At 44.7% G+C, this 13,729-nt stretch overlaps 1 protein-coding gene across 9 annotated transcripts in view; it reads right to left on the reverse strand.

Moving 5' to 3' along the window:
* Positions 1 to 13,729, reverse strand: part of LOC135388757 (myocyte-specific enhancer factor 2C-like) — a 155,055-nt gene that overhangs the window by 18,700 nt on the left and 122,626 nt on the right. For 8 of the 9 annotated variants that reach the window (XM_064618525.1, XM_064618527.1, XM_064618524.1 and 5 more), the window contains 2 exons: positions 3,844 to 3,957; positions 1,697 to 1,900 (listed from right to left, as the gene is read on the reverse strand). In XM_064618525.1, coding sequence (XP_064474595.1) covers positions 1,697 to 1,900; positions 3,844 to 3,897 — 258 coding nt within the window. In that variant the 5' untranslated portion in view covers positions 3,898 to 3,957. Of the gene's footprint in view, positions 1 to 1,696; positions 1,901 to 3,843; positions 3,958 to 5,346; positions 5,483 to 13,729 lie in introns of those variants that run through there. The other variant, XM_064618526.1, reaches the window with a different exon arrangement.

A 13,729-nucleotide genomic window follows, 5' to 3' on the forward strand; every position in this document is an offset into this window, starting at 1 on the left:
AAGGTTCTAAGTATAAACCATTGAACGATAACGTAAGCAACTTAAAATTTTTGTCGATGCTCACTCAGGAATAGACCAATTAGGTCTTGGAACGCCGAAAGCTGGAAAATCCAAAAATCAATTGATGATGGATAGAAGCAAAGGCCTCAAGTCAGAAGCAGACGATATTTCGAACAGTAGAAGAGCAGTACAAGAACGGTCTCTCTTTTGAAATATCTTGACGCGAGGCTTTTGCTTCAATCAGATTTCCGAAAAGACATTCATCGTACCGTGAAAAGTGCCTTACGGTGTATAACAAGAGCTAAATTTAACTGACCATTGCTAAATAATCACTACAGTGTACTACTCATGCAGAGCTTACATCTGCCGTCGAGTACATACGTTAAAAATAATTCAGTAAGTGTAGGTGCAATATGTTTAAGGAGAGTAAATGAATTGGACAAGTAATTTGACATTTCTAGAAATGGCCATTCCTAGTAAGAAAGAATAATTTTGTGCAGTAATCAGACAAAATTTGTTGATGACCCAACATTTTTATCGATACTATTGAGAGTGCTAAGGTGTCCCAAATCTGTCAAGATTGCATTATTTCTGCAATGTATAAAAGTGGGAGTTTGCGTGATCAGTCGAACCTTGAAGCACTGTAGAAAATGATAGCAGTGCAAATCTCAATGAAACTTGATATGCTCTAACACAATCTTGTGCACCTATATGCAGCTAGAGTTGAGCTAATTCTAACCAAACAGAATTTACGTGGATTCATGTGCTCGCTACTGCAGCATCAAGACTCTACCAGAGTGTCGTAATAGCCTTATATGTTGCATCACCTATAGCAGGCACCGAGCCTGCAGGTGGTGCTGTTGCTCCCTGCAGATCTTTCGTTCCTCGAGATCAAGTGACATCATTATAGAGTTTGTCCAATAGCTGGACCAAGTTAGCAGAATATCACATGCTCGTGTTTACTTAACCATTGCGCTTTTCTCCTTATTATCATCATTAATTTACCTCTAATATTGCTCGTATAGTTCTTTGTAGAATTTAAGTCACGCTATACCTCATAAGGGCTACTAGGATTTCGTTGAAACTCGCAAAATGAATCTTTCACGAAAAATTCCAATCTCAGAGGTGTTCAAGATCGGTACCATCAGCTAGTGCCCGGAGGCGTACCCCAGCATGAACAAGATTCAGTTGTGGGTTGAAAACCGGCTAGTTTTATCCATGACCTACTAGATTATAACGACCATGTCATAGGCAACCCTTTCCCAGCGCCGCATTTGGAAACTAGCGGTGGTGCTGCTCATCGGCAGGTTATTGCTTCCTCAATTTCTGCAATACTTTGTACTTTAGCTTACCTTAGTATTTGTGTACAAGCGGTGAATGTCCCATGGGAGACGCTTCTTTCTAAAGTTGATTATCATCATCATTCTACGCGTTTTCCTAGGAGCTGTTGCTGTCGTCTGCTACGGCACTCGTACGTCCGTTTCTGTGCATTCAAAATTCAAATTTCCTTTCTCCAATCACGATGTAGATCTCACGGGCCGACGAGTAGCGCCCCTAGCGGATCGTGCGGACGTGCTCCTCATAGGGGTTGCCGATTATGACACGGTCGTTATAATCTAGTAGGTCGTGGTTTTATCTATGTAGGGGGACCTTGAGCCTAGACCTGAGGAGTGAAAAGGTGTAACGGGAGTCTCACCTCAACAATGTCGCTGTTGGTGCGGCTCTCATGGGGCTCATTGTATTCTGTGTACTTGAGCAACACCTTGTCCATGTCGGTGCTGGCATACTGAAACAGCTTGTTGGTGCTGTTGAAGATGATGAGGGCAATCTCGCAGTCACACAGAACGCTCAGCTCGTATGCCTTCTTCATAAGGCCAAACTTGCGTTTGGTGAATGTGACCTGTATCAAACACGGCAAGCGCTCCGTATAATGGGCAGTAATTTGTATCCTCGAGAACATACCTTCAAAGCTGTCATTTAACAAAAATTTATACATTTTGTTTCTCCAATACTTTGCCTGCCCTTGACATCACGACCACACTAATAACTAGGAAAACACCGGCAGCATTTTACCACAGAGGGCGTTTCATGGAGAAGTTTCTGCAAATTATCCGAGCCCCTCGAGTGAACAAAGGACAGGCGGAATGAAAGATTTCTCTTTTCTTTTTTCGGGGTAGTGTAACAATCCAGGAAGCCCATGTGTGCCAAGCGGTGGTGGCCCAATGGGAACTGTCCCAATAAGGTTTTGGAGCCAGTCTGCCCCTGAACCCAGCCACAATATTGGTTTGACAAACTTCTTCACAAAGTTATCAAAACAAGACAAAAATTGCCCCAGCGCTGAGACTACTGTGGTCCTGCATGCCTAGGCAACACATTCCTTGTTTCTCAGTTTGCCATAGGCACACGACAACAAAACAAGATCTTGTTAGATTTCTGTATATGCACAAACGAAAAAAAAAACAGACTTATAAAAGCAAAACACAGCTGCAGCTGCACAACAGGTTGTTTTGCTGCATTAGCTGTTATTTGCAAAGTCCACAGAACGCAGTCTTAATGCCACAGTTCTATATCACAACCCTGACAAATTTTTTAGAACATGCTTTGGTTTCATTAATTTTTGTACAAGGATCCGCATGATCACATAATACATTGAGGCACTGCCGCGCATACATCACTGCGTGGTTCCAGAGACAGCCAGAAAGTGGCTTCCGAACGTTTTTGGATAAAAGTGACGTAATTCAGCCCTTGGAAGCTGATGGCAGTGATTACACAAGCGATATTTTCTGCCAGTCTGTGTGTCTGAATGGACCATTTTTCTGAGATGTGGCACCCTATTGAATGTCGTCTGCTACTGGCTGAAAACAACGCCACGTGAGGAGGACTGTATTTCAACTGAACGCACGTAGGCACATCATGGGCACACACACAGATCATCGACATTGATGCACGTACACGTCATGCGTAGTGTTTTACGACTTGGTTGTAGTGAGACGAAATGAGTGCTCCATAGACGAGAATTTTTGTGCGGTTCCCACAGGCTCCCAGCAGGAGTGTACATCCAACTGCTCATACCCGAGGCTTCCGTCTTCCTGCATTTCGATTAGCCGGATGAAAAAATAAAAAACCTTGACGGCTCTAGCGACACCGTAGTCCAGGAACCCGTTCGGAGCACATGTAACAGGCATCGTACAATCGCTGACAACACGCTAGAAGACAACACGGCCCAGTTGTTCTTCTTCAGTTTTCTTTTTCAGCCAGTACGAGAGCCGCCCATGCGCAGCACGTTCGGAAGCAAATGGTCCATTAGTGTTCAAATATAAGGTGCATTTGGCACAGCAAACACAGTTGTGATGTGAATTAATCTCCATGAAAAGATTCTCCCAGTTAGTCTCAACCTGATTCCAGTCTCCCATCATCAGCATGTGTGCGTCCGTGCCACTGTCCAGGCCACACTACAGCATAACCATCAAATCATCATGATGAAATGTGGTCCCCTCCTTCCCCCAAAGAAAAAAAGAAAAAGAAAAAACACAGTAAAAAATGCAACTTAGAGTTTATTATTTTATTTATTTATTTATTTTATTATTTATTACTTTATTTGCACTGTTGTTGCCAGTCAAAAAGGAAACAGTATCTTGGTTTTCATTCGGACTGATTTCTACGATCTATCCCAATATTCTGCTCGGTTGAGATTTGCTTAAAAGTGCTGGCGGAGTTACACTTTTTCGACCTAGCTCACGTTATGCCCTTCCATGCACATCTCAGTTTTTGTCTGTTAGCACACCTGTTCATCACAAGTACAGACTTACAGTTCCTGCTATGATGAAATGCAAGGCTACTCACTTGTCGATTCCGCTCATCTGTAATCCTCGATATCTGTATCTTTTTCCTACCCATGGCTGCTGTGAGAACTGAGACTTCAAAATGGAATCATGCACGATGTTGCGCAGCAGGTAACTGGAAACAAGGGAAAACTGCTGTCACACGTGTAGCTTTACCAACAAATTCAACAAACTTTGAAAAATTGATGAACAGTACAGTGCACACACCACACCATTGGTGAGGAGGGGTAGATTTATCAGAAAAAAAAAAGAGAGAGAGAGAGAAAGAGTATGGTCCCCAAACGTAAATTACAAAACTATGTGAACCACATTCCTTCAGACCATGTTCCTTCCATGTGATGACAAGTGACCGACTCAGTTTCTGATGCAAACAAACCCTTCAGAGTACATTACTGATATTTCCATTTGTCATAAAGCACAACTGTCAACACTGACAGGATGCATACATGTTATTTTCCCAGGGCTAACCGAAGACAAGTCGAGCATAAAAGATTTTCAATTTAGGGGAGGCTATGTTGGTGCATGTACAAAGATTATCAACATTTTTTTACAGAAGTATACTGACATATATATATACTTAAATTTTTATACTATCAGCAGCAATTTGGTACAATAAGGTGTTGCAGAAATCCATCGTAAATCAAAACACCATCAATGGATGAAGTGTATAGTCTAAAATCTGCCTATTGAAAGTCCAAAGAGGTTATACCCCACACAAGCACAGTTTTATTTTGTGTAGACCGCGCACATTTCTTAAAGAGACATGGGAACATTCAGAGACACCCTCAAGTATTTTCCGAACACAACAACCGCTCTTATGTCATATCCATTTCTCACAAGTTAAATTTCATTCTCTTGAACTCAAAAAGCGCTGTATGCCAGTTGTCTCCAACGGTCAAGGTCAACAAACAACAAAAAGCCTCTCAACTATCACCAAAGATATCTGAAAGATACAAGGTGCCAGTAGCGCTCTTCTACACAACACATACGCTGGACTCCGATAACGACCTGCAGACGTCGAGAGCTCAGCGGAGTCGCTCTCTCACCTTAATGAATGACCACCTTGTAACTACACGGGTGTAAAAGATTACATCAAGGAAAGTACTCTGTACACAGAGTATTTACAAAGTTGACAACGCCAGCGCCGCAAAAACAAATTAGGAGGCAAGCGTGCCGTCCCAACCGCCGTACCCCTACATTGATGGCTCGTATAAACACGGAGGGTTTTCACTGATAAGTACGGTTGGTCTGGCTGGCGTTGCAATGTTTCGTGCTAAACACCACTTCGGCACACGAATAAGGCAAAGTCCGAGCCCATTCGCTGGAGTAGGTTTCACTGAACTTACGAGTCACCGGAGATTTACTAGGTCCAGTGTACCGTTATTTGCGAGAGTGAACGGATCCGCGCTATTTCGTCCATGTCGAAGCCAAGGCAAAAATGTCCCCGAATATCTTCGAGCGGGCTGGTGATGCCTGACGAGACAGAAAACGACTTCATACTTACGTAGTCACACCACGATGACTTCACGCGCGGGCTAAATTATTTACAATCTAAACAACAGCGGATTACGTAACATATACTCTCGTATCTCATGACGAGCGGTCGCAAATTTCCATGAAAACGAGCAACTTGGATTGACATGGATTGGATATTATCAGGTGACATGCAGGTTAGTGCTTCACGGCGCCAGTGGCGCCACCACTAGCAGCGGAATGTTTCTGAGATTTTGTTCCGAAAAAGGCAGGAAAAATGCACATAACTCACACAAGTCACATCCCGGAATCTTGGCGATGTCGTGTGCTCTCCCACACTTGAACAAACACAAACAGCAATTACAATTCCCTGCTTCAATATGTGGTGTACTACATACTTGATTTGGTATCGATCGTTGGTGGCTACATGCCGCTACATGCGATGTGGCATGTTGTGTGGTACTCGCCACAACTAAACTCTGTGAAGCATTCCTCTATGTTATGAAGCTTTAGCCAACTCTGTGAACACATATGTTCCTACATCTGGCGCTCAAAGTAGATATTGAGTAGATTATTTCATTCTGCAGGATCATTGCAGGATGGTGCGGGCTGCAGTTGCACTTTACGCGCGCAGCGCTGAAAGTTTTGTTTCCTGCCAACTAGGTGGCGCGAGGATACCGAGCGCTTGCGAACTTTCGTAGGTGCGAACTGCGAAGGCGACTTTCACCACTTCCTTGCGGTTCTTGTGGTGCAGTGAAGTCCACGCACAGAGTCGGCGATGTTTACGGCAGTAGAGATGTATTTCATCAAGGGGGTCGTGTTACGCTCCTCACAAATTCGTGTTTCGATCCGACCAGGATTATTTTTGTTGATCCACATTTACCGGAGAGAGACGGACTCCTGTTTTTGCGCTCTCTCTTGGAAGTACAAAATAGCTCAACTTTATTCTTCAGCGCAAGGAAAACGCTGTCCTCAATACGCCTTGCACTAGCTCCTGGGAAATGGTGCGATGAGTGGTAGAGTACGGGGTTCACGTCTCGTCTCCTGTCGCGAAATTATTGCTGTTAATTATTTTACTGTCAAAATATGAATGGTTTATAACTTATTTTGCGACTTACATAAAGACATCGAGAACGCTCTACACTAATTTTTCTCTTGTTCTTGCTTATCAACCACAAAGTGTCGAATACACAGGGATGTCTTCCAGTTGCCTAGCTACCCTTGACGCCTGTCCTGACGCCTTAAAAAAAGCCTAGCCTAGACGGTCTAGGTCTTCGATTGGAGAGGAAGTGCTCCATTCATTTGAGACATTGACAGCAAAGTGGTGCTAAAACATTGGAGGCATAGAGGGGTAGTTGCATGAGCTCTATCATAATTACGGGGCTGTTTTTTGTCGGGGCAACTCGGTGACTCGGATCTTCGCATCCCAGTCAGAAAATTCTGTCCCATGGATGTCTATCGGATATACTTTCACAGAGACACGGATATCCATAGCATAAAGAGATTTCTCCAGCTGATATCCGTGAGTCATCGAAGTGGCCGCGAGAAGTACTTCCTACGAACATCCATTTCATGGACGTATCCAGGAGATACGGACGTAGGCAGGAGCTCTCCGGGACGCTGCATATATTAGTTTTCTGCGCTTGATGCGATAGCTGTCACTCATCATTTCAAGCCTTAGAAGAACATCGTGTAAACTTTTCGTCGGACACGATCACGATTTTTACGGTCTTGACGTAGTCGAAGACTGGGCAAATTCATAAACACATCCCAAGCTCGAGCTCGTGTCCTGCAATTCATCTCGATAGGGCCAACAAGGAAATCTGGTGCGACGGTAGTAGTGGTATATGGGGCAATCATTTATACAGTTTAATACCGGACAGTAATAAATTTCTGAAGAAATAAAGCAGGGACCTCGAGGAAACATTTATTGCACAGGGCGCCAGTTAAGGAGCGCGTACAATTTCTCCCCCGTACCATGTGCTGGTGGCGGGGGGTACTCGTTCGGCGCCGGAAGCACATCTGGTGTCTTCCTGCGGAAGTGCCCCACGTGTTTCTGCTCCCCCGCAAGAGAAGCACACGATGAGGGAATAACTTCCATCCAGCGGGCTACCTTTAAATTGTGCATCGCTCGACTTCGTGGGGTTGCCACTGCGGTCGCAAACTATGCCGTACCGGTAACGCTTTCTACGAGCACCACTCGTGTTCAAAAATTGCGCTACAAAAACATTTTCTGAAAAGCGAGCGAGCTTGCTGAGTAGCATCCACACTAGTAAAACCCCGACAGTACAAGGACTACTTTGTCTGTGTGTGTCTGTTTTCGTAGTCCCTAGTCTCGGGGTTTTGCTATTATGAACGGAATTGCTTCCTAGACAACATGGGACAGTGGAACACAGTGACAACTCGGTGATTTTTCGTCGAGTGGTACGATCCAGAAAAAAAGGTGGAGGTACATGCATTCATTACCACAAAGGTGGACTCAAGATAACGAATAACCTAGCAGCCCTTGAGTATCACGATTAATTCAAATTTATTAATTCACATAAGAATTTTGAATGATATTAATTCCGCTCTAACCGATCGATATTTATTTCGCTCCTTCTTCGGCTTATTTATTATTATTATTATTATTATTATTATTATTATTATTATTATTATTATTATTATTATTATTATTATTATTATTATTATTATTATTATTATTATTATTATTATTACTTAGTTAACGTAGGGTTATTCTCGTTACTTATGGGCCAGAAAACATATTTTGTTCTTCGTTTGATTTTTTACGAGCGAGACAAAAGTGAATTGTACTTCTGCGACGTTATATGTATAGGTGACAGATGTACCGGCACCGATACGTACACCGTGTTCCTCTACAGATGTAACTGAAGCAGTACGGAGCGGTGCAGGTGGCGTGATGCAGTGAGTCGTCGTACCACAGGATTACGCGGGTCTCTATCAGGGTTGCGGAATGGGATCACCCATTCCATTCCAATTTCATTCCGAGGAATGAAGATTTGTGATAATTCCATTCCTTTCAATTCCTCGGAATGAAAAGGTATGGTCAATTCCCACTCCTGGAATGACTTGGCAACCGCATTCCATTCCTTTCATTCCACCAATAAAAGAATTAAGACCGGTAACCGTACTCGCTAGCCCAGCAATGCTATAGAGGAGATTGACATTACCCAGCACGGAAGAAGCACAAAGACAAGGTTATTTCGCCCTCCTCCTCTTCATTGGCATCATCATTACAGCAGTCTCTCACTAAAGTAACGGGTGCAAGTGATGTGGGGTTGCGGGCCTCACACTAGTGAAGTCAAAATCTCCATTTTATTTTTTTCTTAAAACCAAACCATCACCTTTGACCGTGTGGCACCCAGACCATTACATTCCAATTCCATTTCGCCTGCGAAAAAATGCCTAATTCCATTCCCATTCCATTCCCAGGACAGTTTCCGCCATTCCAATTCCAATTCCATTGCGGGCTCTGATAAATCTGGAATGATTCCAAAACCATTCGAACCCCGGAGTGACAACTCCGCATCCCTGGTCTCTATGCGGCGACATAGTCCGAAAACTCGCTCAATTTCACAAATTTCGAGGGGTTTCGTGCGAGGACGACACGCACCCACCCGGCCGTTCCCCATCGGGTCCGCCTGCAGTGCTTGCTGGGACGCTGAGTCCCGATCCCCGAATAAAGACAGATGGGGAAGGAAAAGCTGGGTTTCGGAAACAGACGATAGAGTTTCCGATGCAGGATGGGATGAACGTCCCGCGTCTGACGCGTCGCTGGACGAATGTGGAGCAGTGGGTCAACCACCGGGTCGTTGGCATCACACCACCGTACAAAGAGATGCCTACCTCCTCCTTTTTCGAACACCGTTTTCTTTTTCGCTCTCCGACGGTTCCACTGTACGACTGCCTATATTGTACACTGCAAATTACATGTCTGTCGGGCTTGTCCCTATCTCCTTCCACACATACGTACACACAAACAAGCGGGTAAAAAGTGCTACCTCGTAATTTTAACTTCACCTAGCGAAAGACCAGCTCCCGTGGTATATAGTGGTTAGGACGATCGCTTTCCACGCCGAGACTTGGAGGTGACGTCACCGACGGTGCTGTCTGAGGTTTTCCCTGGGGTTTTCCGAAGACTTTCCAGACGAATGTCGCGCAGTTCCCCCTGAAGTCGGCCCAGGACGCATACTAACCCCCCCCCCACTGTCCCCCACTCCTTCCTGCTGTCCTCTCTCCATCTGCCCACGTCTGTACGCAGCTCACAGCCACAGTTGCTTCGCTGTGCTAACACAGAGTTTAAAAGAAAACATCGCAAAAGAAGAAGGAAAAGCGGAAGGAAAGCAATGACCCGCAAAAGAGTATACGCTCGGCTCCAGAGCTGCAGAATGAATTGGTACATGTTTTCGTGTGTCTTGGGGAAACGGCACACACTTTTTACGTGTTGCTTGCTTCTATGAGCGTTGATAAGAAAAAGGCTGTACTTCACGTAGTCGCAAAATAAAGGATAAATTAGAGAAAGATGGCGTTACAGCGAGAAGAGACATAGCGCACGCTGACCTGAGTATCATCATGCATCTGTTGCTGTTGTGAAGTGTTTCCACGTACAGCCTTCAAGCAGAGACAGGCAAAGAAATGAAAACATATAATGCATAGCGGGAACTCACACGTGTGTTGTTTATGTGGGTGTTTCGTGAAATGGAGCTTTACATGCAAAGATAGGTACAGTTTCGACTTTGGGAACATTTTTACGAAAATTATAGTCCAGTCCTGCCCGGTCGTGTTTTGTGTCTCTGTCCCTGCCACCCCGTCGTGCTCAAGAAAATTGTACCTTCCACGAAGACATTTGTCTGTGGAGGGGGGCACTTAAAACATTGTCCCCTTAATTTATTTTATTATTATTCTTTGCTGATGAATAAATCATAATTTCTGAACACTATGTACCGCCCGTACGATTGGTTGATCCACAACCCTAAAGGTTGTCGCACCTGCAACGTTTGACAGTTGCTGGGGTAGGAGTGTTACCTCCGACTCATTGTCAGCGAATGACAACTTCAGGATCATTTCTAGGATGACCGAACAAGAAGGCGTATCACGGACATTTGGTAAGCAGGATCATAAAAAAATAAACAAAAGTGATTCACTCGCATAATAATAAGAATGACGCCACAGTTGCCAGTGTAGCAAACGCGTGTGCCAGTGTGCCAAACGCGTAGGTCATCAAAGAGTATTGGACCATATATTGCATGAGAAGAATGCCAGAATCTCTGTGGGATGACCCCAGGGCAAGACATCCTCTTCCCTCCCAAGACAGACCTCCCAAGAGCTTCGTGTGACTTTATGTTACTCGTTGTTTCGGCGCACTATAGCCTTACTTGCTTGTGCGCCATTAAAATCGAATCACCATCATCATGTATGTTACTACATATGTTATTGCTGTACGAAGAAATGGTGGTGGTACTGCTCGCCGTTGCCCAGTAAGCCATATATATCCCAGCAATATTCATGTGATATCGTGATCTGGATGTTTGGATGTCCCAGGGAGCATGCTGTAGAGCCCAGGGATAACCCTGGGGTATCCAGGAGACCAGCATTTGGGCCTTGGTTGAACTTAAGATGTACGTCCCAGTGATGTCACTTTGAGAAATGTGGACGAACATGGGAGATGAACTATTGACCCTTTCCTAGCGGGCATGATACGTCTTCGCTGCACCTCCAGTGTATCAAAATATGAACATCCCAGGCAACAACCATCGCCGACTGAGATTCTGCATCCGTCCTAAAAGCTATAAGATCCAGCAGTAATTCAAGCGTCCAACCTATAAACCGCAGTGCAATGCGTCACTGGCACCCGTCATTTGCTCGGCAACTCCGTGTCACCAGCGCAAGTGCCGTACCCCACCAGCATCACTCTGGCACTGCAGCAGCCTCTATCAGCGTACTGGATGAAGCATATACTAAAATACAAATAGTTGGGGCATGTTCATTAAGTGTAGTGGGGCGTAATGCGTCTGTAACGGTGACGACGTCTATGTAATTAACCCGTACGTCTGCTACGACGTCAAAACTTTGCCCTCTAGCATTCCTCACATCCCTTCCTGCCATATACTGTGTTTTTAATTTAAACTGTCTTCTACACTGTGATAACCTGGTAGATAACGTTGTAAAACAAACTTTTCCACTCTAGCTTCAAAAAGTGTTACGTCATGAAGGGGCTCGTTATTTTATTCCCCACATCCCACCAGCAATGGGGTAGAGTATCGCCTCTGGCTATGAAACCCCCCCCCCCTACTCTCCAATGTGCATGTCAAATAAAGTTGTTGTTGTTACGTCATTGCCGTAGACATCACATGTCCCAGATATGTCCGCAAAATATCGCGCTCTGGGTTCTTTATTTCTACATCTTGCAGATATACCTGGGATATCCAAAGTGGGACAAATTTCAACGTCACATTGTGGACGTACAGACATACGTGACGTGTGCGACATTTCTGGGACATCCCTGGGATATTTCTGGTTTACTGGGTGTCCGTGGGCAACGTCACTACTAACGCTCTGGGGGAATGTGCGTCCTGGGCTGACTTCTAAGGGAACTGTTCCGACATGAAAACCCCAGATAGCAGAGTCGGCACCGGGAGTCGAGGGTACCTCCCAGTCTCGACGTGACACGGCCAGCACCACGAGCTGGTGCGTTAAAATGTTCGCACTGGAAGCGCACGTTCCTCGGCTCTCACGTGCACGTGGACCTTCGCCTAGAATTCCGCCGAGCGTTTATAGAACAAAGAAGAAGTCCTGCTTCTAGTGGAGTGGCCAACCAACCTCCTTAATGAAGCGCCTCTGCTTAACCCCCTTTTAGCCATTGTTAAGCCCGTCGTGCGAGCAGAACCTTTAAGACGTCCCCCATTGTTTACGCTGCTGTGTCTTTCTGGGCTTTCATCTCGACAGTCGGTGACGTTGAGCCCTTAAAAACGCCGAAAGGGCGGTATACATGCGGTTGAAATTGCGAGCGAAATCAAACAAAATAGGTAATGTTCGTCCTGCCGAGCAACGCTTGAACGAAAAGCTGGGGCAAAAGTTTCGTTCGTGTCACGTCATTTGTTGTTAGTGCTGCTTATGTTTGTATTTTTTGTGTAACTACAACGCACTGTTGGGTATAGAAACTTCTTACTCTCGCTAGCATTGTACAAAAATGTTCGTTTGACTTCGAAGGGGGCGTTACTGGATTTACACCACCTAGCATCTTATCCCCATACTCCACAACAACAGCGCCCACCCGTCGCCCGTATCGACATTTCCTATATGTTATATGCAATTGATATATGCAAAAGATGCCGATGAAACTAATGCAGATTATGCGGTCTTTATCTGACCAGGGAGGTCTCCATGTGGCGTGCATGATTCATGAAAATTTGGACGTTCGCGTAATGTGCTAGAACGTAGCGGATCCAATGTGATACGACTTGCTTCAGCGGTTTCTGTGGTGATTAAACCATTTTCGGTTATTAAATTTCATAAATTGATTCAGACGATCGCAATGGGAGCAGTAATTGCTGGGGTGTAATGTTTGCTGAAAGTGACTGTAAACTCAAAAAAAAAAAAAAAAAAAAGAAACATGCACACACGTTGAAAATAGGGAGCAACCGCAGCTTTTAGTCCCCTACGGGTTTGGGACAAGAGGGAGCAATTACTTCCCATCTTAGTCGCCTAACACTGAAATTGATTGCAAATACTTCTTGGAGTTGGCATAAATTGTCGCGCATTTAGTCCAGAAAGGGACTAATGGTTGCGGAAATCCCCATATCGACCAGAAAGTTACTCTTTTTTTTCTTCTTCTTCTTCTTAGAATGTATCAAACGGTACGACAAGGAGTGGGCAAAAGGCAGCACAAGGTAGAAGAAATGTATCATATGTAGCGACACGGCGCACAAATATAAGCGGTTAATTGAGCTATGCGCAATCTCTCAATTATACCGGTTGGTCGACGGGCGTCCGACATCATATCTGAACAGCTGTGACGATATGATTGTGCCTCGCTTTCAAAGTTAGAAGAGAGTGACTCTGAAGGCGAATGTTCATGCAGTTTGATTGGAGTGTCCGTTCTCCGCAGAAATGGTGATGCGCCGCCGAAGGAAAAGAAAAAAAAAAAAAAAGACTTGCAGGTGGTAGACTGGTAGCTATAGCTTTCCGTCTGGCTGCGAGACTTCACTGGAAACGATGGAGCACAGCTGGAGATGGTTATGCTGCAATGCATGAAGCAAATTTTCGAATGGACACTAATCCAAAATGGCGCTGATTGGAAGTACTGTTAGGCGTTCTTCCAAGGTAGTGCTAGTTTCATCTTTGCCCTAATACCACTTTTATGGACACATACTCTAAGGCAATATTTTGTCAAA

The sequence above is a fragment of the Ornithodoros turicata genome, chromosome 3, assembly GCF_037126465.1.
Source record: "Ornithodoros turicata isolate Travis chromosome 3, ASM3712646v1, whole genome shotgun sequence".
Classification (NCBI taxonomy): domain Eukaryota; kingdom Metazoa; phylum Arthropoda; class Arachnida; order Ixodida; family Argasidae; genus Ornithodoros; species Ornithodoros turicata.